Below are 26,874 nucleotides of genomic sequence, written 5' to 3'. Positions count from 1 at the left end.
TGATCATTTAATAATTTATTTTTTAATAATTTTATTTCAAAACTTACTATTGATTTGAATATTCTCATCATATAAACTTTATATTTAAAGAGTTTAATGATCACATATTAATAATATAAAACAATTTTATATTATACCTTTAAGATATTCATCTTAAATATCAATAAACTTATTATATATTATAATTTTTAATAAAATGATAATGTAAAATTAATGCATAACCTTATTTTTCTCATATTTAGATATATATAAAAGAAATTTTTATCAGATAATTGTTTTATTAAGATAAAAATTAATACAATCAAATCAATATACAATTATAATTCATTAACTAAATTGATAATTTCTATAATGCAAAATAATATTTTAATTAATAAAATATATATTTTAACAAAAAAATTAGGATGTGTTTACTTCATTATGTATTGAGTAAAAATCCTTAGAACTGATGTTTAACTATGTCTAAGTTCTAGACTAACAACCCTATGCGATTTCCAATTAATTAAGGCAAGATTCTTCCACGCCATGTTTTACCTGAAGTTCCACAACTAAGTCACATTAAAATCAATAATGGCAAAACATGCCCAAAAATGCTTTATTAACACAAGTAACATGCTTACATTTTATTTATACTCTTTAATGGTTAAGAATTACGAAACATACACTAAAAGATCAGTACCTGTTTGGATGTAAGTTTCTCTAGAAGCACTTCTAGAAGAAGAAAATAAGAAGAAAAAAAATGAAATAAACTTCTCCATTAGGTAAAATGAGTTTTCCATTAACTAATTTATAGATATCATCTTATCTTTTAGAAAAACTATATTGGTGAGCTTCTAAAAATTAGTTAATGAAGAACTTACTTTTGCTTATGAAAAAGCTCATCTCGTTTTTTTTCTTCTTATTTTCTTCTTTTACAAGTGCTTCTAAAAAAGCTTACCCAAACAGACTCATAATCTGTTGTACCAACCTAGGCTTGACGAAATGGCAAATAAACACCTAATGTGAACATAACTGTACATGGATCTGCTATAAAGAATATATACCATTGCGTGCACCCCTACAAATGAACAAACTATAGTCAACTGGCCAAAATAATCCATGTTTGCTTATACCCCTAATGATTCTGCCAGCGACTTGGGGGGAACAAAGGTGTTAATTATCACAACATCATAAATAAAAAAGGAAAGACATTTACAATACTATAAATATATAACCAATGAGAAGGTAGTAAGTTACTTCAAATGTAAACGGTTTTTTTTCTCCCTTCACTACAAAAATATACATAAAGGAAAAGTCTTGGTAGAACCCACCAAAACAAACAATGTTGGTTGGCAAAACTCAGGTGTTTAACAATGGGTGTCTCCAACAAGTCCCGTGATGATACTCCATCGATCACCAGCAGTCCAGACTGATTCACAAAGAGAATATCCTGTGAGTAATATCAGTAGTTAAAAAGAGGATTAGCATAGCTTTTGGTATGAGAAATTACCCTTTGAGGGTTGCTCAATCCAAGGGCCATTCATCACATTCAATATACTGCATGCCTCACTATATTGCAGATCTGGTAACAATTTCGGGGTAAGAAGGAAACACCTGCATTAGATTAATGGTAGCTTAATCATTAACCACCCGCAAGACTGGGGAACAAAACACATTAGTGACTGACACCTGCAAAGGTCAACCCTAATTGTTTGTGGTAACATATATCATAATGTCCAGCATCAGAATCATAACCTATGAGCTTGACTCATTATGTCATTAGATATTATGCACGATAGAGATGCAATAAGCCAACCTAAGGATCTTTGCATGGAAATGGAGGTCTTATGACTAGGGCCAAGACTAAGGAAGAAGCAAGCTTTTGAAGGTCTAAATTATGGATTGGAGGTCAGAGAAAGTTCACGAGACTCACTTTTTTATAAGTTTGGCTAGTGGGAATTTACTACCATCTTTATGCTTATTTTCTTGGTAATAGTGTACATGCTATTATCAATTCACCTTGGAAATTGCAAGATAGTGGAAATTTAGTGTCTAGCAAGCTTAAGCGTATATAGGAAACTCATGACCAAACTAAGGAGATTTGAATATTAATGGAATTTGATGGTTTCCCCATTGTTAGTGCTTCCCTTTAGCTTGAGTTACACTTCACTTGATAACTCCCGTTCTACTGTCAAGTTGCATTTAGGTTCAAATCATCTTATTTTCTACCTGATTCAAGATGATCCTCAAGTTTGCCTATCAATGCACAAAGTAGACTGATCATCCACACAGCCACACATTATTAATATCCCTTGCCTTTCCTCTTTTATCCAAGAGTATTTCAAGAACAGAAAAACAATCTGACTTGCTGAATTAGGTTCAAACTGACCAAAGGAACCAAAAAGATCAAGTGATAATAATTAGTACTCACTGGGGTGTATTTGGCTTGCTTGCTGCTCTCACTAATTGCTGGAACATCTTCCTTTCATTTATTGGGTCCATCCCTGATAAAAACACAGTCAAAGACAGTCTTTAGAGAGCTGGTGTCAATGGAAAGAATTTTCTTCAAACAGTAACACACCTTGGTTGATCTCATCAACGACTCTAAATGGGCAGTTTGTAAGATCTTGAAGGGAAACAAGATAAACAATAGTTGAAACTGAGCGTTCCTAGAAAATCAAACCCCAAGGTTCATTAAGGGAGGAAAACATAGAACAAATGTAATAAGAAACAAATTCTTTGTAATACCCCGCCAGATTGATGGTGAGCACTGAGATTTTGAAGCTGTCCATTTTCTCTGTGAATGATATATAGAAGATATACTGTGAGCAGGAATAAAAATAAAAAACAGAGGCTAAAAAGTAAGATATTGGTATCCTTAGAAGTTATTTAGCCAGTATGTAGGAAGTAACATGGCCATTTAAACTGAACAATAAGAAAAGAATGAATTTTTACCATTTTTTTAAAATAAAATTATCAAGAGATTACTGCTATCATCAATAACTGAAAAATAGTTGTAAGTCATAAAGTCAGGTTTCCTTCTTAACATTGAAGATGACTAGTATTGGAAAAAACCCAAGTTCCACATTGGCTAAAGATAAGGCCAAGATAGAGTATATTAGTGAGGAGCAACCCTCACCCTATGAGCTAGCTTTTGGGATTAAGTTAGGTCCAAATCCAAATTCTAAGAACTGGTAACCAGGAGTCGCATCAAATAACCATAACATTGAACAGTGACCACATGAAAGCATATGTACTAAACAAAAGAACTGGTTCAGAACAGAAGTCACCTGAATTTAACTTTTATAAGTATTCCAAATTGATCAAAGTCCATATCACGTTCATCTGAGAAGACATGAAACATAGGTGAGGATAAAAGAGTAAGAAAAACCCAACATGTTCATGTTAATTGCCATCTGACAGACCTAGTGAAACTTCTCCAGCAACAGCCATCTCTTGGAAATTAAAACTGAATGTTTCATTTATCTTTGCCACAAGGTTTCTCAATGTTGGAAGCCATTTTCCCTGCAGAAAAAAACATAAATTTGAACTTTTGATAATATTTTCAAGACAACCAGAAACATGTGATGTTCATACACTTTCTCACAAGAAAAGGGATATATATGTTAATACAATAAGCAACACTAGTCAACTTGCTATAGTTCACAATCACATTATCTATTAAATCACATTCAGTAAGCCTCAAGTCAAATAATTCTTTGAAAATAGTATCAATACATTTTAACTACATGAAAAACAACTCCAAACTTCAATATTGGCTTTCCCCTCCACAAGAGTTCTAAGATTTTATCATAACATACAAGTGATCTTATTTGATACAAAGATAATGTGATATGTGTGATATATCTTTAGGATATTATGAGATTTTTGTTTCACTATTTTCAGTTATGTCCTTTTTTAATCTTTACCCTTTAAAAGGGAGATTAGTGATTGTACATAAATTCAGATAAGGATGGAGACAGAGTAGAGGAAGATGAAATAAAGGTTGGACAAGAAAAAGGATGGAATGAAGATTTTTATGTTACCAAACAGAAGATGACATTCGACTAACAAGATAACAAGCACAAATAATAGCATATCTCCAAAAATGAGTGGGAACATTATGACGAAGCAACAGGGTGTGAGCTGTCTCAATCAAATGTCTGTTTTTGCATTTAGCAACTCTATTTTGTTGAGGTGTGTAAGCACATGAAGACTGATGTATAATTGAATGAGAAGACATGGAAAATTAATAAGGTGCATTGTCACTCCTCAACTTGAATATGTGTGGAATTTACGTATGCATTCTATTTTTCAGGTGACACATTTACAACTTCAGCGACTAGCCTCCATAATTGCCCTATACATATGAATTCTCTATGCCAAAGAAGTGTAAAAATTTATTAAGAATATTTTGAAATAGTTTGGATTACATTATAGATTTAGATTTGATTAAAATCCAATTCATATTTCAGTGTTTTCTCATGTATGTTGCTTGATTTTACTTTCCTTTATAGCAGATTGGTTAGTATCTTCTAACCAACTCTTTGTTTATATTCCACCCTTATGACTTAATATGAATGAGAATTTTTTTTATCTCTTCTCCCAAATTTACAGGATGTAATGTAAAACCATTCATTTGTCTTCACCTAACGGCTTCAGGTTTAGTGATAATTGGTTTATTGGTTTATGACTTGGTATTAGAGCAGCCATATAATAAGTGGTTCAGAGTTGAAGTTGAGAGAAACTCAGAAAAGAGAGAAAATGGTTTTTGATTTCATTCACCAAATGTAGAAGAAGCTTACATCCGTATATTTATAGGCCTAGCTGTCATATTGACAGCTGGCATAACTAACCTGATTCACTACTAATTACCCAAGGACACAGTTGAGTAACTGTTTCTTTTTACAATACTCTCACATCTAGAGTTGAATCCTTACTCCCCTCATCTGTCAAACGAAAAGTCAAATGATAGCACAAAGTAGGTGGGTAGGTTGGCCTTACACTATCCACACTTCAAGCCCCAAAGGCTATTGTGTGAAGGAGCATGATCGAGATGTAATATATATTTCATTTAACTTAATATTTCGGGATAGTAGGTTAATGAAACTCTACATCATAATATTCTAGTCATGTAAAGAAAGTTGACACTTAACTAACCTTAATGTTATTTAATTCAGCCAAACACCGTGTAGATTCCTTTTTGTCTGCTTCCAGTTTCGCTGCAAGATCTTCTATCTGTAAAGTAATTGTAAATATAGATGGCACATTGAAATAACCCAAACAAAATGCAATAATAGAAAGAGTACCTGTTGTTGGCGATCTTCATATTGTTCCAATATGTTATGATTGACAAAAAGGATTGAATTGGCTTCAGAAGTGGTATCTTGGATAGCTGCTTCCAGGTCCTCAATTGTAGTAGGCATCTACATTAAAAAAAACCCAAATCTTGTCAGAGTGTTGATTCACCTATATACATAAACTGTCTAACCACAGTATTTCACTGGATCTAATTCAGTGATAATGAGAAGACAAAACATGAACCAATTGCCCATATTTATAATAATAATCTCTAGGTCAAGTGCTACTAGTACTAGTCTGTAATTTCTAGTTGAGATATGTGGAGAAAATGTAGAGTTCTAATGTATTAGTGTTCAACCTCCGAGACTTTGCCAGTGGTTGTTCAGTCTAAGGAGGATATCCCAAGTCTCCAATGTATTCCTTCTTTCATTCTAACGATATACTACCTCTACACCTTTATATAAGAAATAGATAAGTGTATTTTTTTTGGTCCTAATTATAGTTTAAAAATAAAGGACTGTTTATTAAAATTGTCAATTCTCTACAATCACTAATCTCCCTTTAAAAGGATTAAGATTTTTTTAAAAAAAAAAAAAAAGAAATGACAGAAAATTGGGAAACAAAAATCTCATGATATCCTAAAGATATATCACACGTATCCTAAAAAAAGGAAATGGCTGAAAATTGGGAAAAAATTCCTTTTATACACTTAATTTATTGTAAAGTATATTTACGAGACACTAACTCATTTCCCATAAAGGATGCCATTTATTTTAAATTAAATTTTGGAGGCAAATTTTGACCGTGTTAATTTTGGCATTTCAAAACATACCATATTCATTGGTGGAGAAAATGTTCTTTGAATTACTAGTATTGTTGAATTTTTGATAGAGATAGAAGAAATTCCTGAAATGTAATTGTGTTATTGAAAATGCTAAAAGTGATTACAAGTGTAGAGATTCATCCATATATATAGATAGATGTCTCTAATAATAGTGGGCCAGCAAGAAGCAGGGCCCATACAACAAAAAAGAGATTCATCTATATAAATGGCACTAGTAATAGTGAGCCTGTAAGAAGCAGCCCCTACAACAGAAAAGAAAATGATACACTAATACATTTATCTCTAATTACCCCCCTCGGAAACTCGGGTAGGAGATGAACTCAAACTTTTACAATAAATGTGACCCACTTGATAAAGCATACACTAACACAGAGAGAAGATTAGAGTCCTTAGAGTAGATACACAAAGACGGGTCACATTTGCTAGCCTTGAAACGGAACTGCAGTAAAGTGGACTCTACCATAAATGGTGTTGTGAAGTCTGCAAACCAAACACTTGTCTAGAGACTCAATCCAGAGGTTGAGTCATATAAACCTCCTCCTTAAGAAGCACATTGAGGAAGGGATAGTTAATTTCAAGTTGCTTGAGGCAAGCAATATTTGAGTGCCTAAGTCAGAGTAACATGAAATATAACAGATGTTTAATAACTAGGTAGAACGTTTTAGAATAGTCATGACTAAACTACTGGTGAAACCCTTAGGCCAAGAGGCGGGCCATTTCACAAAATACCCATTTGCAGCCAATGGGTTGTCTACCATTTGCAACTTGGCCAATGCATATCACAACCTGACATTATTCATAAAACCAAGGGCCGAGCTCCTATACTGGCCAGTGGGTCTAATTTTGTAGAGCACAATTGAACCACCAGTTGTGAAGTCCACTCTATAACCTATCTCATAAGAGACAATTCTAGATGATTGATAAATTTTTGGAGAAGACCTATTATCATTTTCAATAATAGAATATTAAATGGAAAAGTGATGCTTTTGCATTCATATAAACTTTCAACATCTAGTTCTTCAAACATGCAATGAACCAAATATGTTATCATGTGCAGGAAGCATCACCTTCAGGATGAGGTTGGTGATTGCAACATAAATAATCAAAACAAGAAATGAAATGCATACAGAAATTCTCCCTAGCACAAACCTCAAGAAATTCCTTCTTTAGCTCAGGTGTAAGCCGAGCAATTGATTTAGCATACTTCAAGGAATCTGTAAGATCCTGTCTACAATTCTCAGATTCTTTCTTACCTGAAAAAATAAAATCTACAAATCAGCCACACATTTGCAGCTTGCAGAATAGAAATTATAAACCAAATGGTTTTTCGCAGACTCACAGTTATCAAAGTGCAATGATGCTTGCAGGGCAAATTTCTCATGCTGCTTCAGATTGGCCTCCATTTCTACAATCTAAGAAAATTAAAAAAAATGTAAACAAGGAGAAAGAGAGATGCATAGACACAAATAGTTAATGTAAAAAACATAAGAATTGACACAAGATTCTACAAAAAATGGCAGACAAAGTTGGAATGCACATGTTGACCCTCGGAAATTCTTATCTCATTATTATGCTTCTTTTAGGTCTCTTATTACTTTAGTTTGAATAATTGTTCTCAAATTAAATTCTGGGAGGATACACGAGTGGAAGATATTCTTCTTTCTGATATTTATTCTAGAATCTCTCTAGTTTGCACAATTCTATAATTCTGTTTTATTCATCTGATTCTATATTTCATATAATTTTGACCTTTTTAGACAATAGCATGATAGGGAACTCTTTAGATTACAGTCTCTTTCTGTGCTTCCGAATTCAGCCCATATCCCATCATATTTAGACCAGATGATTTGGTTAGTTGACACTTCAGATTCATTTTTTTGTAAATTTACTTGCAGTTCCTGACTTCATCATCTCCTAGCAATGACTGTTTCCTTAGTAATAAAGTCAGTTACATGTATTCTGTGCCACTAGTAGCAGGATAACTGTTCTTGGATTACCTTTGCATCAAATTCAATGAAAGCCATACGTTGTTCAATAAAAATCCGTCTGTAACTCACAGCTTCAACAAGAAGATCCTGTCAAAAACAGGATGGAGATCAACAGCATGAAACATATTCTTCGGGGATGGGGAGATAAAAAAACAAATTGCAAACAAGAAATAAAAATAGAAAACATTTTCAAAGTAAACATGCCCTAAGCCTGCAAATAACAAGACTTTAAGAAGCAGAGGAAGAACAGAGACAAATTACCTTAATTTCCATTGCATTATGGAAACGCCGAATGTTATATTTTGTAGCCTGATCAACAAGCTTTGCTATCTCAGTATCTAGATCATCCCGTTCCTCCATCAGTTTCAAGAACTTTTTCTTTTGATCTAAAGGTCAAAACAAGATATTCATTTTAGAATATCAAAGTAAAACGTTAACCAGAATCCAACACTTTCAAATCCTTCAACATAGTGAATTCTACTCACCAATACGGCTAATGATTGCTTGACGTTTCTTTTGCTCATTCTGTACTGTAATACTAATGTCCTCCTAAAAATCAAGAATCAATAATATTTCAAACTTAAGTTAGAAACAAATTTAACCCGGATTAGGTTAAATTCTAAGCTTTAAATCAATACACACATGTCCCTAGAACAAAAGCTCTAGAGCTGAGAAATCAGTACATTGAAGTCAAAATATAAATTTTCAGCATCATACCCACTGTTTACGAAGATTAGCAGATTGATTCAGTAAGCTTCTTTCTTCGTCGTGAAACCTTTTAACACTTTCCTCCAAATTAGCAACAATTTCTTCAAGCTCCCTTTGCTCGGAACTCAGCTTCTCAATTTCACCAACATTCAAATCTAAAAAGTACAACAAAAGGGAAAAGGAGTGGTAATCAAGAACCAGCAGTTAAAAATAGATTTCATCATCCGTATGTTGATTCAATGTGGTTTCATAGAAGCATACTATTCAATAAAAGTTGTGGGCGTTGCACTTGATTAACGACTGCAGATTCATAATTTGCATATCTAGACTTGGACCAATGGTAGTGATTCTCAGGTGTCCAAAAATCTAGGATTCCCAATTTCCGGACCTCACCAGCATTCTGATCAGATTTTTCGGATCCAATATACTAAAACAAATGCAATTAGCCAAAAAAAAAAGTATAAATACAACCAAAATTCATAAACGAACATCCACAAACAAATTAGCTTACAGAGGAAGCAATAGAGGCATACTGAATAATCTAGATTAAACTGGCTAATCAAAACCTCCTTCACAGCAATAGGAGCATCAAAAATTTGATCCAGCCGGGAGTAGATGCCAAGAGCACGCTTCTGGTTAGAATAATAAAATAACAATAATGAGATACTTAGATTGATCAAATGCAACTTGAAAAAAAAAATTGCACACCAAACTTACATCTTCAGAAATTTCAAAAGGCTCTCTTTGGGGACCATCACCGCCAGTATAATTTAGAACATTTACATCAAAGAACCGTAGGTGTTTCGCCAAAAGATCTCGATCACCAGAATCTTGTGTTATGAAGGACTGGATTTGAACCAAAAAAATGATCAACAATGCAGAAAACAAAGACCTGTAGAACTAATTTAACCTCCCACAAAAAGAAAGCAGGATAAAAAAAATAGCACCAACAACCAGAAATTGGAAAAAGGATACACAAGAAAAAAGAAAAAATTGCATAATGTTGTCTGCACAGTCATCACTAGAAAAGCCAGTTAAAGAATGGACCGTGGAGCTAAAAACAAAAATTCCATAAAATATTTTTAAAAATTCTACATATAACAGCCAGGATTTTCTGGACATTTGAGTTGAACAAAATTCAGCAGATGAGTTTTGCAGCAAAAAAATTAGAGACCATAAATAGAATAAGATATCTAAGATTACCTTCCAAGTGTAATGAGCCACTTGACCCTCTAGATATGCAGCATGATCCTTATTTGAGACATTCACCTGATATTTCATTCAACAATTTAACAGACTAAGCAACCAGCCAAAAAAGCCATAATAGCATGAAATTTTTAACACATACCTCTAATAAAACTGGGCCGTAAACCTCCTTATTGAATTCATGCCGATGATCTTGGACCCATTTATAAGCTTCAAAAATTTTTTCAGCCCCTGATCTTTGCAATGCATGCAAACACTTTGTACTTTTATTATTCATTTCAATCAACCTGCAAATTTAACAATATAAATATATGTCAAATATCAAATTGCATCAGTACCCAATGCAACAGCACACTTCAGCTTTAATCTAACTTTTACCTTTCTTTAATCCGATTCATGGATGACTTCTTATGGTTTATTTCATTTTCTGCTTGTGACTTCTTCTGCCTCATTTGCTTAGCAGAATAATCCAATTCCGCAATTTTGGCCGTTAGTCTTTGCTGGTGGGGAAAATTTATTAGAAATGAAGACATTGTGAAAGAAGTGAGAAAGTAACAAACTTTTCATTAAGAGAACTGATAGAGGTTCAGCTGCATGTAGCTGGTGATCTGACTCAATGCTGAGTTAGTAACTAACTAATCAGTAACTAACCATAACCAAATGAAATTACAGTGAAATGTAAATGTAAGCGAAGACAGAGGCTAGGGTGGGGGACCTTAGAATGTCCCCCACCATGGGAAAGTTCAATTATACCGTTAGATTTCTTCTATATTAAATCAATAGCTGAAATTAATTATTCTTTTTTCTTTTCCTTATTTTTTTCAACCTTTCCTGATTTTCTCCCTCCCTTCTCTCTCCACCATTCCCAATAAAAAATCTATAGCCACTGTCGATCCCTCTTTCACCAGCTGAGTCACCATTACCAATGATTTTCCTACTTCAAGAATGGCATGGAATCGCTATAGCTCTTTTCTTTTATTCCATTTTATACAAATCCAAAAAAAATAGAAACAATCCAAAAAACACGCAAAAAATCCAGAAAAGATTGTCAAGGAAGATGAAGAGGGGAAGCCAAAGTTCGGTGCTATCAAGCAAAGCCAATCACCATTACCAGCAATACCAACAACCACACCTCGTGCAAGACCCGCAAACTCACCAAGCTTGTGAGTCCCTATCAATTGAATAGCAACATCACCCCCAAAACGTGAACCCTCTCCCATGTCTCTACCAAGCCCATGCAGGGTTTACCGTGAAGACTCAGCAAGCCCAAACATACTATGGAGAATGGTGAGGAGTGGAGGATATCAAAGTCTCAGAGGCCCCGTGGATGCAACAACGTTTGTTTGCAATGATGGAGAACCCTTCATGATGGTTCACTTGCTTGGAAATAGGGATAAAATCGAGAAAAAGAAAAGCAAACAAAAATCATGGGCATTGATTTTTTAATGATTAAAAAATCTAAATATAATATCCTTTCCCACAACGGTAGACATGCGAAGGTCCCCCACCTTAGCCTTTTATTGTAAGTGAAATTACATTGAAAACTAAACTAATATTGCTAATATCCCCTGCCCCCCCCCCCCCCCCTTGAAACTTAGGGTGGTTGATGGAGGGAAAAATTTTTAACTACCCAAAGATTGTCTAGCAAAGTGAGATCTTTGAGAAGAAAGGCTTGGTGATAATGTCAGCAATATGGTCTTGCACAGGAATGATAAAACATATATAGGTGAGGAGCAACCCTCACCTTACAAGCTAGTTTTGTAGGGTTAACTTAGGAGTCGAACCCAAATTGTATGATGGTATCAGAGCCTATCCTAGATCCATTAACGGACCACCTACCATATTATTCACGCACCAAGACCAAAAGTGTTGGGAGTGAGGGGATGTATTGAGAAAAATCAAAGCCTCACATTGGCTAGAGATAGTGTCAAGATAGAGTACATAAATAAATGGGGGCAACCCTCACCTTAAAAGCATGTTTTGTAGGGTTGGGTTAGGCTCAAACCCAAAACATAGGAAAGTTCACTTTACTATAAGAGTGCAAGTACAAAACAAGACACGACTTTTTTGCATAATACAATATTAGCTAAAGTTAGTATCAAATGTTTAGAGTAAAATGCAACAAAACATGTCCACAAATTTAGATGCTCCAAATGAAGACGTCTTAATTGAAGCAAGAGAAGATTCTACTGCAGGTGGTGTTGCACTTGTAGATAATTTGTAGGTTCCTCCATTTGTTGATGACAATGAAGGTGGAGGGGATGCTATTAATGAGGATAATCAGTATTTGATCCGTCTGAAGCAGTGCCACACTTGTCAGGCTTTCTGTTTGGATCAGTGTTGCATCCACTGGAATAGAATTGTCAGCCACCGCAAACGATGAAAACAACGATGGAGGGGGTGGAGGAGGATTAGAAGATGCGGAAACCATTGTTAATCACTAAGATTGAACAAAGCTTTGCATACCATAAAAGGATTTCAGAATTGATAAAAGAGAGAAAAGCTAAACTTCAGAATTGGAGTTCTGTTATCAACTAACCCAATTGAAAAGAGGTTACAACTCTATTATATATACTAGAGCCAGTACAGCTGTCATAACCAACAGAGTAATTGTCAAGGTTAGTTGAGTTAACTAACAAACCTAACTCTGCTTAATAGAGTAAAAAGAAAAAGGAGTAATTCTACTCTTCTACCCTAATAACCTCAAAGAAGGCCCAACCATGCAATATGTTAAAGGAAGGAGCTATTATACCTAGCTTACTACCCTACAAGTATCCACATTTTCAAAAAATAAAAATAAAAAACTGAGAAGTTAGAGGCATGTTAAAAGGTGGAATAATAATAATTCCTAGCAACAACTCCAATTTCAGTCCCACTATTTTAGTACAGGAAAGAATAGCAGTTGGAGATTTTGTCACGACTATAGAGCTTTAAATAAGAATATTGTCCCTAATAAACTTCCTATTCCCTAATATGGTAGATGTTAAGATAAAGTGATGGAATAGGAATAGGATGGTCTTCCAAAATGAAAGTTTCAACAGTCATAAAGTGATGGAGGACGCTCTATTTTATAGCTGGACCTGGCTTAAAAATCTGGAGAAAGGATTTGATATCCCATTTCACTTATGGTCCAGTAACATTAGGGATAGTTTTTTGTGTTGAGGGGGGATAGTTTATATAATACAAGTTAGGCTGGATGGGTACCTAGCGGTTAGCTAGATCTTTGGTTTCCTAATTCAAGTTGGTTAGCATGTATTAGGTCACCACAGTTCTGCACCTTGCAAGTGCTAGGATGTATATACAACAGTACTGCTTGTACTATTTTTAATATTCTATATAATATATATATACTTTTGCTGATAAAAAAAAAAAAAGATAAATGTGTGGCCACAAAAGAAATGAACGGTACGATAAATGTGTGGTCACACAAGAAATGGGGATACAAAATGATTATATGTAGGAAAACATTGGTGTGGTGTCGATTGAGGAAAAGAAATAGAAAATTAGTTAAGGTGATTTTTACACCTACAAAGTAGGTCACTAAAAGAATCGCTAGGGAGAGAATATTACATGGTTTCTCGTCCTGTGAAGAAAAAGAGACCCAGATGGACTTTGGTGGAAGTTGTCAAGAGGAATCTCATAGTGAATAATATCTATAAGGATTTGGTCTTTAACCAAGTCCAATGGCATTGTGTGATCCATGTAACCAACCTCACCTGTTAGAATAAGGCTTTTGTTGTTTTTATGTTGAGAAAGAGGCTTCATTCAATTTTGTATAAAACTATTGATAGAAGTGAACATTATGTTGTGAAAAGAGAAAACTTTTGTGCTTATATTTTCTATATGTGTTTACACTTTACATCCAACACCACCTTCATTATTACCATCATCATCATAACCTCTGATTCTACAAAATGTCTCATGGTTTTGCCATGTGTAACCATTCAATGATATCAATCTTACCAAATAGCACCACCAACACATGCTAGTGCTGAACTACTATCGTCACAACAATAAATCATCATTGTTATTTTACACCACACCAATGACAGGTAGCAATGCATTGTCACAGCACCAATGAGCCAAGGTGGATGGTAAAATTCTTCAGGTTTCAAAAAACAAATATTAAATTTTAGCCGCTATGGCCCTCGTGTCTAAAAACTCTCAACAACAAAAAGCCTTTACCGACTTTAGCATAGTATTTGTAGTGATAATGTATGAATGTGAATGATATAATTAAGGACATAAGAATACTTACAAGCTCATCCTTAGGAGGTACATAAAGGGGTAGATTCTCAAGTTCAAGTTCAGCAATAGCAACTTCCTCCCTAGCTTTTACAAGTTTTTGTTGTCGAGTTTCTTCCTGCCTCCTCAACTCTTCCATTTCTTTGTATTTTCCTTTTAATTCTACATCCTACAAAGTGATAATGATGAATTAAAGTGATAACAACTCTAACATATCCAACAGGGTACAAGATAAATCCACAAGCACAATACCAGAAAAATTATCGAGGTTTTCATTGTCATAGTACCTTATAACACCATAGGTCAAGAAAATGCATGGATAATTATATCTTGTTGAATTTAAAAAAAAAACAAAACAAAACAAAAAAAGGTACAACATGTAAATGGAAGAGAAAATTTACCAATTTGTTCTCCTCCTCCATAAGTTCGGTTCGCTTCTTTGCATTCTCACTTGCATGGTTGCTAACCTTTTTGCATTTTGCATATAATGCAGCCTTCTCTTCTTTTTGTTTCCTGCTATGCCATGAAGAATTACAATGTTATATTAGATCTTGACAACATATGGTACAGTGGTTGGTGAAGCCACCAACCCCACCAGTGGCCTTCTGTGATAATATGAGCACAGTTGCTCTAGCTCACAACCCAGTTCTACACTCAAGAACCAAGTGCATGGAGCTGGACCTGTTTTTATCAGAGAAAATGTTCTAGAGAAAAGACTGTGGTTCATGTTCCTGCTATAGATCAATATGCAGATATCCTCACAAAATCTCTCTCCCCTTCTAACTTTACAGTTTTTAGGGACAAGCTCAGAGTGGTTGACAAAAATATTGTCAACCCCTCATGAGCTTGCCGGGGGTATTAGAGTAGAATTACTCCTTTTCTTTTTAATCTGTTAAGTAGAGTTAGTTACATTAGTTAACTCAACTAACATAGGGTTAGTTGACAGTTGTAATGACAGCTGTATACAGCTGTCAAAGCCCTAGTATAAATGCTAGAGATGTAACTGTTTTACACTTGGGTTGTTAATATCAAAAACTTTATTTTCAGTTTTAGATTGTATCTTCATTTTTGAAACCTTTTAATGCAGTACAAACATATTCAGAGTTAAGCCCTAAGCCTGTGTACTCTATCATCCTCTAATACAATCATTTTAGTATCCTAGCTTATCTTGTCTGCCTACCTATGCATTCATCTTAACTGGAGTTTTTGTAAATTTAAAATAGCTAATGCTTCTGCATCTGTGTATCAAAAAACCTACTAAGTACTAAGTTTTTAAGTTTAATCAAAAGTGAAGAGCCCCAATATCCACCCATGCTGAAATATATTCAACCTTCTCATCTAGCAATTCAAAATACTAAGAATAAGAAGATCAGAAATTTAAGCAGTTGAGAATACGTATAGAAGTAAGAAAGGCCACCATACATAATGGGTTCTTTAAGATCATTTAATAACTCTGCAGCTTCCTCCAATGCCTTTGCGGCATCATTCTCACGCTCCTTAGCTTCCCGGTATTCTGCCTGCTTCATATCATACCTCAGCCATGGCAATTTCTTTTTCATTGCTTCAGCCTACATAAAAAGATATAGCCGTGATATTTTTATTAAAAAATCATCAAGACAGAAAAGTTTAAAGGTGTGAGTATCAGAAAACCTCCTAAATGAGAAAAGAAAGGATGAGCTTAGCATATCAGGAAGAAAAAAACATCATAACAACTGGCTCAATGCTTGGCACATATAAGACATTCTGAAACCTTGGCAAGAAGTTCGTCTCTTTGACGAACACGTTCAACATCCGTCTCTAATTCAGCATTCCGTTCCTTCAACTGTTTTAAAGTTCCTTCATTTTTCTCCAGAGACTGAAATAGTATTATTGAAGTTATCCTCAAATGTACAAGCAATAAAGTTTTAGGAGATCATCAAGCCCATTCTTAGGAAAGAGTGAACCTACCAACTCAATATGCTTCAATGCACGACTTTTATCAACTAATGCTCGATGTTGCTCTGGAAGCTGTGGATCACCAACAGCCTTTTCGGTCTCTTCCAGAAGTTGAACAGGAGTTAACTTTGCAAACTCACAGACCCTGTCTTGCGGTAAAAACTACAAAAGACAAAGGTTCCAAGCAATCAGTTAGCTAGGAGAAAAAGAAAAACAAAGTATTAGGGACAAAATTATTTAAATGTATGTTAAAATACTCCCTTCTTTTACCAGTTCAAAATACTCAAATTTTTTATTGAAATTGAGTGTCATGGAAAAAAAAAATCAAATTTTGTTTTCATCAAGTAAACCCATGTTAATGTTGTATGATCAACTATAAAGGTGACAAACCATCTTTTTTCCATTTGGCATAGGGTCCAGAATACATCCCCAAACATCAGTATGAATTAAAGTGAATGGACTAGATTCTTTAATAAGATTGAGGAGAATAAGAGGGATGATGGTGATGCTTTGACACCTCTAGCTCTTGGAGAAGACACAGTGAATAAATACAGGATCAAAGCCGAAGCTTTGATACAATGTAATTTTAGGAGAAGAAAGTGATATTTATTATTCTTGATGGGTCAGAAATACAAGACAGAGATATAGGCAAAGATGGCTAGAATAAATCCTAACCACCCAATTACAAAATAAATAAGGAAAATCAAATCAGATTTGAATCATCTAATCTTGATCTTAACTACCTAAATCTCCTTATTTGAAATTCAAAGTTGAAATAAAAGTACATATACAGCTGTTAACACAGGTCATATGCTTACTTGAGTCAAATTATTGACTTGTATATTAAACCTTTGAATGGTTTCAGCCACATCCTTTTTAGGCACCACATTTCCTGAAATGAACACAGTGACAGATCACATGATTATTTGATGAAAAATTTTGAAATTTAACTTGAATAATTAAAATTACTGTATTTTATTTGCCATTTACATGAGCAATTTTTTTCTCCCCTGCAAACAGATGCATAGAAACTCTCAGCACATAAAACTGAGATATAGGAGAAAACTTCAAAGTTTAACTTCGTATAAAGCAGATTTGTGAGGAATAAATATAAAATTTAAGAGCAAGAAGTTCTCAACACATAAAATTGAGATATAGGCAAAACCTTCAAAGTTTAAGTTCTTAGAAAGAAAGATTTGTGAGGAATATATATAAAATTTAAGAACAAGACACCCCAAGAGATGCAGATGTTCCACTATGTTGAGAAACTGATATTGATTACTTAAGAGAAAATACAATTGGCTCAAATGAATCTCTTAGCACTAATAGATATTTATAGAGCAGAGATTCTAACTATGTAACTAACTGATAGCTGTACTAACTAGAAGTAGAGTTAACTTACAGAGAATACACTCATACACTAAAGCCATATTGACTAAATAATAGAAAAAAATTGCTCATTGCCCCAGATTTGAAATCCTTGTTAATTCCAAAAGCCTTCATAAATCATAACAAACGAACAAAAACTACTGTTGGACAGTAGGATACACCCAAGACCCTATGCTCATCAAAAACCCAGAAGATATTGTTCCAAAGAAAGGTGACTGCCTTTAAGAGCATAAATAAATTTCATCCTTTTTTAGAACTATACACTTACACTTGCCCAAAAAAGAATAAAACCAACCCAATATCTTGTAATATAAATCAATTGAGAGTTCAAGACATCCTATCTTCGTAACCATTCATACAGAAAAGCAAGTTGTACTGATTCAGAAGATGGCTTTAAAAGGCAGCTATGAAACTTCAGGTAAAAAATATGAATAAAAATAATGAACAAAATACAAAGCAGCCAGCAGAGCTTTAAATGTTAAAACCAGAAACCATATTTTGTTTTCAGATTCCATAACCAGCCAATTTTAACTTATAACCATCCTCTATTGCAGTTAATATCAACCAAGATACTTAACAATTACAGTTAAAATTATAGTTGCATTCAATAAAATTAGACATCTAGAGTATTAAAACCCCACCATTGAGCAACCATTCAGACTTGTTATTAGTATTAATTTTACGCATAATGGTAATGTGTTCCACTTTATGGTCCCCTCTCAAGGTGATCTTAATGTAGCCAGATTCTTCTCCCCGCTTCACATATGCCCCAATACTCGTAGCACGCCCAAGCAACTGCAATAAACAAAGCCGTCATATATTGCAGTTGAAATAACAATCTTAAGAAGCTTGTTCAATTGCAGAAAAGCTCAAACCAACCTGGGGCTCTCCACAGAGGCCAAGAGCAATAGCACATACAAGCGAACTTTTACCAGAACCATTGGGCCCAATTACAAGATTCAACCGAGGCCCAGGTTTGCATTTTAAGTAATCAAATGTCATGAAATTACAAAGCTCAATCTCAAGAATATTTCCCGGCATATAATCATCATCCCCCCTGAAACAAAGTTTGAACCATCAGCTCCATAATCACAACCCTTTCATTATTTTCAAAATGGTGAGGGGGGGAATATGCATTAATTCAAATGTTGAGAATAAAAAAAATCATTTTAATTTCCTCAATATCATTAAGTATATCATGAAGTACCGAAAAGTAGGGTCTATTCGTGTTAGGATCCAACAATTGAAATGAGAAAGAAAAGAAATAATTTTATTGAATAGGACAAAAAGAACGATGAATAAGAGACAAAACTCTCCTCCAAGGATTTCCCCTTCACAAAGAGTCAATGCTCAATTTACAATGAAAACAAATCTGAATCTCTCCTATCCTTCTTTCCCTATTTATATCTAATTAACCCCTTTGGCTAACTAACTCATGAATATTCTAACTATCTTCAGTAACTCCCCCTTCTCCTTATATCCTAACAGTTCATTTCCTGTTTTTGAAAACCATTTTCAGTTTTTTATAAAAAAAAAAAAAAGTTTTTGATAAGAGTCATTTTTTAAAAAGTGCTTTCAAAAATAAATCTCTTTCTTAGAGTTTAAACCCAAAAACCAAAACGACTTAAAAGTTGTTTTGGTTTTCTATTCAGTTTTCTATTGCCCTTGTTCTTTTTTATACTTTTACATCTCCTCCCCTATTCCTACTCTCTAAAAAACTAAAATAGTCAAACACACCCTTACGTGAGAGTGGAAATTTTCAGTTCCAAACTAACAAACATATATAACATTGAAAAACCCTAAGGAGTTTGTCGAACAAAATTGGATCTCGCATATAACAAGTCACAAGTTTGCACCCTCACTCGTCCCTCTAAGGTGAGATAAATGTAAGTTCTTTGGTAAGTGCTCATTGAGCCTTGGATATACAAGGTTGACAAACGCGGATAAGGGATGATCTGAATGATACTCAATAATTTCATTTTAAACATTTCTCAAATAAGGGGAATATTTATTTAAAATGAAAATTCCACCCCCATCCGAAGTGGTGATTCGGTTCCAGCTATATATCTTTAAATTCCAACAAAAAAACAAAAAAAACAGAACAACAATTGAGTTCGATTACGAGTGAAGAACCAAACTTCCAACAAATGGCATAGCCCTAACGCTGAAATTGCAAGGAATCAAGTTAATAAACAAAAAGATGAGCAACAACGTTTACGAACCTAGAGATTTTGGGGCGCTTAGGGGGGCGCGATTCTGCCATTCGTTGTGATCTTGCGAAGTGAAAGTCTCCGAAACGAAATCCCTCAGATTACGAGAGCTATTAATTGATTAGGGCTAAGAGTTCAGAGAGAATATTTGAGAGTGTGAGAGAGCATTTGGCGCCAATTAGTGATGCTTTTTACAACACGCTTTCCTTTAAGTAGCAATGCGGCTCGAACCCGGTCCAGGGTATAAATTGGCCCGGTCAAGTAACTTCAAATATATTTTTTATCTGTTCAAATAGGATATGCCTATCCAAAAAATTTAATATGAGATTTTGATTAAACTAAAACCATTTCATATTAATTAATTTAAATGTATGATCGTATTTTAGACATGTTTGAGTTTAGAAAATTATACCTAATGAATGTAGGACAAATTTGGTTATATTTGAAATAGTTTCAATCTGATTTGGTGCCATATTTATATATATATATATATATATATATATATATATATATATATATATATATATATAATATTTTAAGTAACTGTACATATATAACTTCTTAACTTAATAAATAATATTGCGTCTAACATGATATTATATTAATGTTAATATTGTTTATCTTGAAATATATTTTGTAAAACATATCTTAATTATAGTTGTATGTTTATTAATAATGTGATTTAATTATATGTATTATTAAGATTAATAGAATATATTAACAAGTCATGTTGACTCAGTCTTATCTTATAATTTTTTAATCTTTTTTAGTCTAATTTAGATTTACAAATTTAATCTTATCCAAATTATGAGCGGATAAACTTTTCTTAGTTCATATCTCATGAGAGCACTTATATGAAAACCAACTTTCAATAAGATAAAAAAAATATAAAAAGATAAATTTAAATTTTATTGCAAGGTATGTACTATGTATTGTTGTCAATAGGAAGAGGCACGAATGAAGTGCCAGTGTTAAGCATGAAAACGAGTTCATTGATATTTTTTATTACCAAGTTGTCTTACTGAGTGCGAGAATTGGGTTTGAACCAATACTTTCCAAACTTGATAAGTCAAAGAGCATTCAATATTAATTTTATTAATTATGTATAATAATTATATAGTACAAGTAATAACATCCTACCGAGGGTTTGTATAAAGAAAAAAAAATCTTTATTAAAATGAGAGTAATTGAGTAATTATATTTTGACAATCCAAAATTTCAAGCACTCAATCAACAACTCTAATTTTCTTTTATCTCTCTTTCTATTATAATATATCATCAATCATCTAATTCACATCTCTTCTTTTATTTCTTAATTTGTAAACAATTTAAGACTGTCTAAAAAATATTTTTCAGAGTAATTATTCTAATATCCTATACAGTAACTATATTTAGTACTTCTTTGGTCAAAGTTTAGGAAAAATATATATTTTTGACAAAATAGAAAATTTTAATTTGGTATAATTGCTTTTAAATGAATATATATTTACACTAATAGTGCATATCTATTAAAGTTTTTTATAATACTCGAGCTTCAGGTTCTAAAACTAACATTTTTTCTTATACAATGACTATTTTTGGTATTTCAAAAAAATTACTGTAGAAAGGCTAAAAGCTAAGAACAAAACAAAGATTTAGATTTTTTTTTTATGATCTAAACATGTGCACAAATCCTCTCTCCTGTAGTTGGTGCCAAATGAAGGTGCACTTGAGAGAGTTTTATTTGTCCAATTATAAGCACGACTCTAATCTCGCCACACGTTATATATTTTTCACTTTGTGGCCTTTCTTCGTAGCTCCTTGGTTTAAACAAAAATAAAAACTATTTTCTCTTTCTTTTTTTGCATATATATGATCAATTTGATCCCTAACATTGAATGTGTAACTTGGTGACAATTTAATCGTTGAAAAAATAAAATTTATAATTTAACCTATAAATATGTAAAATTTATAATAATTATATTTTGGTGTTAGTTTTGTAAGACTCTTTTATCATTTTGTTTTAATATTTAATAATGAATTTGGCACTAAATTATTATTTTTTATGACCAAATGGACATTAAATTGTAAAATTTGAGTAATTTATCATTAAACTTTGGGTAATATGTAACTATCATATTTTTTACACATCAATCTAGTAAACTTTCACCTTTAGAGAGTTTGTCAGTCATTATTTTGTAACTTAAAGAGAAATGAAAGCTTGGGAATTTTCTTTATCTTTTTTTAAAAGGAAATAATTCTTAAGAAATTGACAAGCTTGATGAAGGATTTCACTTTTATTAAAAATTAATTAACACCATACTGCATATATTCTTCTTTTGAATTCATATCGACTTTGAGTTTATTAAAATGACTAGAGTCAACAAATGGATGAAGTTAAAGGACATTTACGTCTTTCATCTCAGGTAGTTTCTTTGTCATAACATAGACGCTCCTGGTAGTAATCAAAGATATCTAAAGACACGCAATATATGCTTCAATTAACAATGATTGATATCTTCGATTACATTAAGCACCACAATCTAGTTTACATCACAATAACACACCCACTTCAATTAACAATCTAAAATTAAGAATAAAAAAACACTTGATCATTGAAGAAATGATTGTAACTGGGACACGAATAACATAAGTTCAGATTATGACTCAAATACTTTAGTTTTTTATATTTTAAAAATGCATGGTTAAATCCCAACTTTATAAAATAACATTAGGATAAAGTGACAATGAAGAATAAAGTAAAAAACAATTATTTTTTGTCATTTTGTTGTTTACAGGGGCGGTATTATGAATTGATTTTATTATATGAACATTTGTCTTTTAACATATTTCTTTTAAATGCAATTACATCAATGTTGACCACCATTCTTCATTTTTTTTTCCTTTCTCATGCTTCTGTTGTGCCTTTCCCTAGCCAATTATATATTTCCCAATAATAATTTTCGCATGTAGATAACAATGCGTGAAATTCCTCAGTATGTTTATTTCACGGATTAAAATTAATTCCTAAGAACGTAAACATGAGAATGTTACAAGCTTTAAGTATTATTGATTTCTAAGAATGCTTTAACTTTCATTTTTATCATATTTTTTTACACTTTTATTCCCATGAAAAGAGATGGGAATGTGATATTCACCTGAGGATAAGTGGAGTTGTTTTATAAAACACTAGAAACTTCCTTCTTTTATTTATGTTTTATTTAAATTAGTTTGAATATTAAAATATAAAAAATATTAAATATAGCCAAACACATTTTTAAATATACTCATAAATAAAATGAAAAGAAGAGAAATTTTATTTTGAAAAAATAAAATGTTTCTTAAGAAACAAAGCTAGATGAAATATTTCACTTTATTAACAATTATATTAACTTTATTGAAAAGGACCACAGTCAACACATAGATGTTATTTTATTAAGGGCATTTGTGTTTTACATTTTGGATGATCATATTCACATAATATGAACACTCTTCATAATGATGAGAAGTACCTGAAGGTACACAATTGCACCTTCGACAACACGTTTCATATGTTTTCTTACTAAGATTTAACTTTGACAATGATATCTCCTATTGCATTCAACACCACAATTTGCACATTAAAATAATACACTCACTTCAATTAATAATTTAAAAGAAAAACAAAAACATAGTTGATTGTTCAAGCAAAGTTTATTGTTGAGACAAAGGAATTATAAAAATCTCACATCAATTAATCCTTCAAATTATGAGTCCAATATTTTATTTCTCTGATTTCAAGTATATTTTGTTAAATTCTAACATCTATAAAATAACATCGAGATAATGTGGCAATGAAGGATAAAGTAAAAGGGATTAGAGTTTAATGTTTGTTTATTCATAATATATATATTAGATTATCAATAAATCATAAATTATAATTAATATTATTTTTAAAATAATTATTTTAAAAATTAACAAATTCATCAAATATATCATTTGTGATCGCATGAAAGTATATAAATTATTTTTCTCAAAAACACCAAATTGAATAAAGTTTTATAATCCGAGAGATTAATAAAAAATTCAAATTTTCATTTTATTGAAATATCCAATCTATACCGTATTTACTATAGGAATTTGTACCAATATTTGACAGGGAAAAGTTGGAACTTGGTTTGTTCGCCAAGGTCGCAGGTGCCTGATATTTAAAGAAAAGCACATTAATACTCTATTTCGAAGGTTGGTCAAGAAAAATAAAAGATTGAAGCCAACATAATTTAAACATATAATCAGGATTTGTTTGAAATGGGAAAAAAACTATAACAATAAACTAACGAAAAGTGATATCATTATATCTGATTCCACGATATTTAGGATGAAAAAATGAGGAATGGAGTTAGTAGAGCCTTGGAGATGGTCATGGTTTGAAGGTGTGAGTTGTTTCCTGCACTGGACGAAAAGACTTCAGGACTTATAGTGGTGAAGAGAGGAATGTTGTTGTATTTATAGCTTGCATGGAAGAATTCAATAAAATTAAAGAGATTGATGTGGCTGACTATTGTAATTATAGTTCACATGGAACAAATTTAGTCGATTAAAGAGGTCAAATAGTTTATATAAATTTTTAAATATTATTAAATAATTTTGAAGACAGTATACATATTCAAATAAGTATATTCATTTTTATTGTATTTTATTTTGAAGAAATAATAATATCTTTTAACCTTTTTGAGAAAACCTTTATGTGAAAAAGAAATGTAATTATTTGTCAAATTTTAAGTTAAATCAAACTGGTTAAACTTGTTCCATTAATAAAAGAAATGATAAAAAAAGTTTAGCTCATCAGTTGTTATAAACTCTCACATATACATAAGAGTTTAACTCCTTCCTTTTAATATACAAAAATAGGATTAATTATTTTTTTAGTGCTTCAAGTTTTTCATATTCAAATATTTAGTTTCTTAATTTTTTTTTGGACAAATTTTAATCTTTCATTAATTTTTCACGAATATTCATATTCTTTTTAAAAAAATTATCCTTTTTTAATCCATTATTTTTTTTTGCTTAAAATTAGTCCTGATTCAGTCTTTTATTTATTTTATATTTGAGAGTTATAGTAGTGAAGAGAGAAATATTATCGGAAGAATTCAATTTAATTAAAGAGATAATATTATATATAGCTGGAAGAATACTCAATTTAGTATGTCAAATGGTTTATATTACATTTTAAATATTATTAAGTATTTTTTAAGATAATATATATATCTTTATATATATATATATATATATATATATATATATATATATATATATATATATATATTCAAATAAGAATATGCATCTGTATTTTATTTTGGAGAAATATTATATGTGATTCGGTATAAATAGAATAATAATATTTAAATAGTACAAAAACAATATTAAAGAAATACAATATCATAACTTTATAACATTAAAAGTTTTAAAAAAATTACTTTATCGGTTTTTAACTTTCAAGATATACAACAAAGTCGAAATCAACCATATCAATATCATAAATACTTGACTCTACCAATAAAAAAAATAAAAATACTTGACTCTAACTTTTAACGATACACAACAATGTCTATTAATAAAACCAAAGTTCAAGTCTAGAGTAAAAAAGGAAATAACTAATTCCTAGCTTCATTTTGTTTTCTTTTTTTTAAAAAAATCAGAACTATATATTTTGAATTAAGATTTTTTCACCGAGTTGTTGCAAACTTTTTTTTTTCAATTTCAGGCCAAGTTCTAATGGTTTTATAGTTCTTTAATCATTTTATTCTCAAGGTATAGGCGTTTTGCCTTTCAAAACATAAAAAAATATCTCAAGGTTGATTTTGTAGTTTGTTTTGACCAAACACTAAACAGATTAAAAATTCAAAACTATATTAAGCTTCCTTGTGTGTACTCATTTGTAGTACCGAACAACGATAATGATATGTGAAATTTCAAATAAATTGAGAGGATTTCTTTAACTTTACATAAGAAAGACAGCTCCCGAACCTTTTTACTTTATAAAATAAATAAAAACTATTTTATTTTGGTGAACCTAAAATTTTGAATTTTAATAATCTTATTCTTGGTTGGTTTTACTCATTTGTGGTTATCTGATCCATTAATCCCCCTCTCTATTAAAAGGTTTATTATTTTAATTTAGCTAAAATATAATTTTGGTCTTCTTATTTTATCTTGTAATTTTGGTCTCTCAATTTTAAAATTGAGAAATTTAATTTTTTTAATTTTCAAAAACCTGCAATTTTGATCCAACCCTCAATTTTCTCTACATTTTTTCCTTTCCTATATTCTAATTAATTAAATCATTTCTAAAGTAAAATTGAATATTAAAAAATGACTAATTTTTAAAGTTTGAGAGATTAAATGTCTTTATTTTAAAATGTGAAAATCAAAATTACATATTAAACAAAACAAGGAAACTGAAATTGTATTTTAGCCTTTTTATTTTTAAATAATTAATTTGTAAATTATATTTTGAAATATAAAAGTTCAAATGTACATTAATTTGATAACTATATTATATTTAAAAAATTATTTTTTGGTGTATTTCTTCAATTCTTCAATTAAAATAGTGTGTGTTGTTACTTTTTAATTTATGTTTATTGTCTCTCACTACTTTTTATCTACAACCGTATATATTTACCTATTTTTAAGAGTTAGACTACTAAAAGAATTATTATTTGTATCAATTTATAAAAAGATAAAAATATAACAATTACATTAACAATATGATCAACGATGAAATGTTTAATAAAATACATCAATGACCTATAATATTTTGTTTCATTTTTTCAATTACAATTTCACCAAAAAAAAGTTAATAATTTATGTTATAATTTATAGATTTTTAACATTCAAAACACAAAATTTCAATTTAAGTAAATCTTTATACTTTAGTCTAAGTTTCAAGGATATATACCTTAACATTATTTTTTAAAAAAACTCAAACTTAATTTGTATCAAGATTTTTTCTGACTCGTGAACCGATTTTGCTAGTCTTTAGTAGTTTTTTGTTTTACCAATTTCCCAGAAGTTTGTTTTGTAGTTTATTTAGACAGCCACTAAACCATTT

At 31.6% G+C, this 26,874-nt stretch overlaps 1 protein-coding gene across 1 annotated transcript; it reads right to left on the bottom strand.

Annotated features, from left to right (window-relative positions):
* Nucleotides 1–1,024: 1,024 nt before the first annotated feature.
* Nucleotides 1,025–19,993, bottom strand: LOC100778678 (structural maintenance of chromosomes protein 5). Its single transcript, XM_006606282.4, has 30 exons — nt 19,818–19,993; nt 18,475–18,652; nt 18,237–18,390; nt 17,025–17,098; nt 16,219–16,368; nt 16,022–16,126; nt 15,694–15,839; nt 14,673–14,784; nt 14,285–14,440; nt 10,405–10,526; nt 10,169–10,313; nt 10,024–10,089; nt 9,538–9,666; nt 9,354–9,452; nt 9,082–9,247; nt 8,830–8,975; nt 8,598–8,661; nt 8,374–8,498; nt 8,122–8,199; nt 7,464–7,536; nt 7,274–7,377; nt 5,289–5,405; nt 5,140–5,217; nt 3,405–3,504; nt 3,270–3,324; nt 2,728–2,776; nt 2,561–2,648; nt 2,411–2,483; nt 1,490–1,593; nt 1,025–1,408 (listed from the first exon to the last, which is right to left on the bottom strand). Exons 1-30 carry the CDS (start codon nt 19,856–19,858, stop codon nt 1,347–1,349), a joined length of 3,159 nt encoding a protein of 1,052 aa, XP_006606345.1. The 5' UTR covers nt 19,859–19,993; the 3' UTR covers nt 1,025–1,346.
* Between the last annotated feature and the right edge of the window lie 6,881 nt (nt 19,994–26,874).

This window comes from Glycine max, chromosome 20 (assembly GCF_000004515.6).
Source record: "Glycine max cultivar Williams 82 chromosome 20, Glycine_max_v4.0, whole genome shotgun sequence".
Classification (NCBI taxonomy): Eukaryota; Viridiplantae; Streptophyta; class Magnoliopsida; order Fabales; family Fabaceae; genus Glycine; species Glycine max.
Note: the sequence above shows the minus strand (reverse complement) of the source record. Positions and strands in the feature narration are given on the sequence as shown.

What these genes read in the sequence shown, in the direction of transcription:
- LOC100778678 (XM_006606282.4), bottom strand. Translation starts at nt 19,858, where the DNA reads ATGGCAGAATCGCGCCCCCCTAAGCGCCCCAAAATCTCTAG. An exon ending in ATAATGCAATGGAAATTAAG is followed by an intron (nt 8,200 to 8,373) that starts GTAATTTGTCTC and finishes TGTTTTTGACAG; the next exon opens with GATCTTCTTGTTGAAGCTGT. An exon ending in TCATTGAATTTGATGCAAAG is followed by an intron (nt 7,537 to 8,121) that starts GTAATCCAAGAA and finishes TAATTTTCTTAG; the next exon opens with ATTGTAGAAATGGAGGCCAA.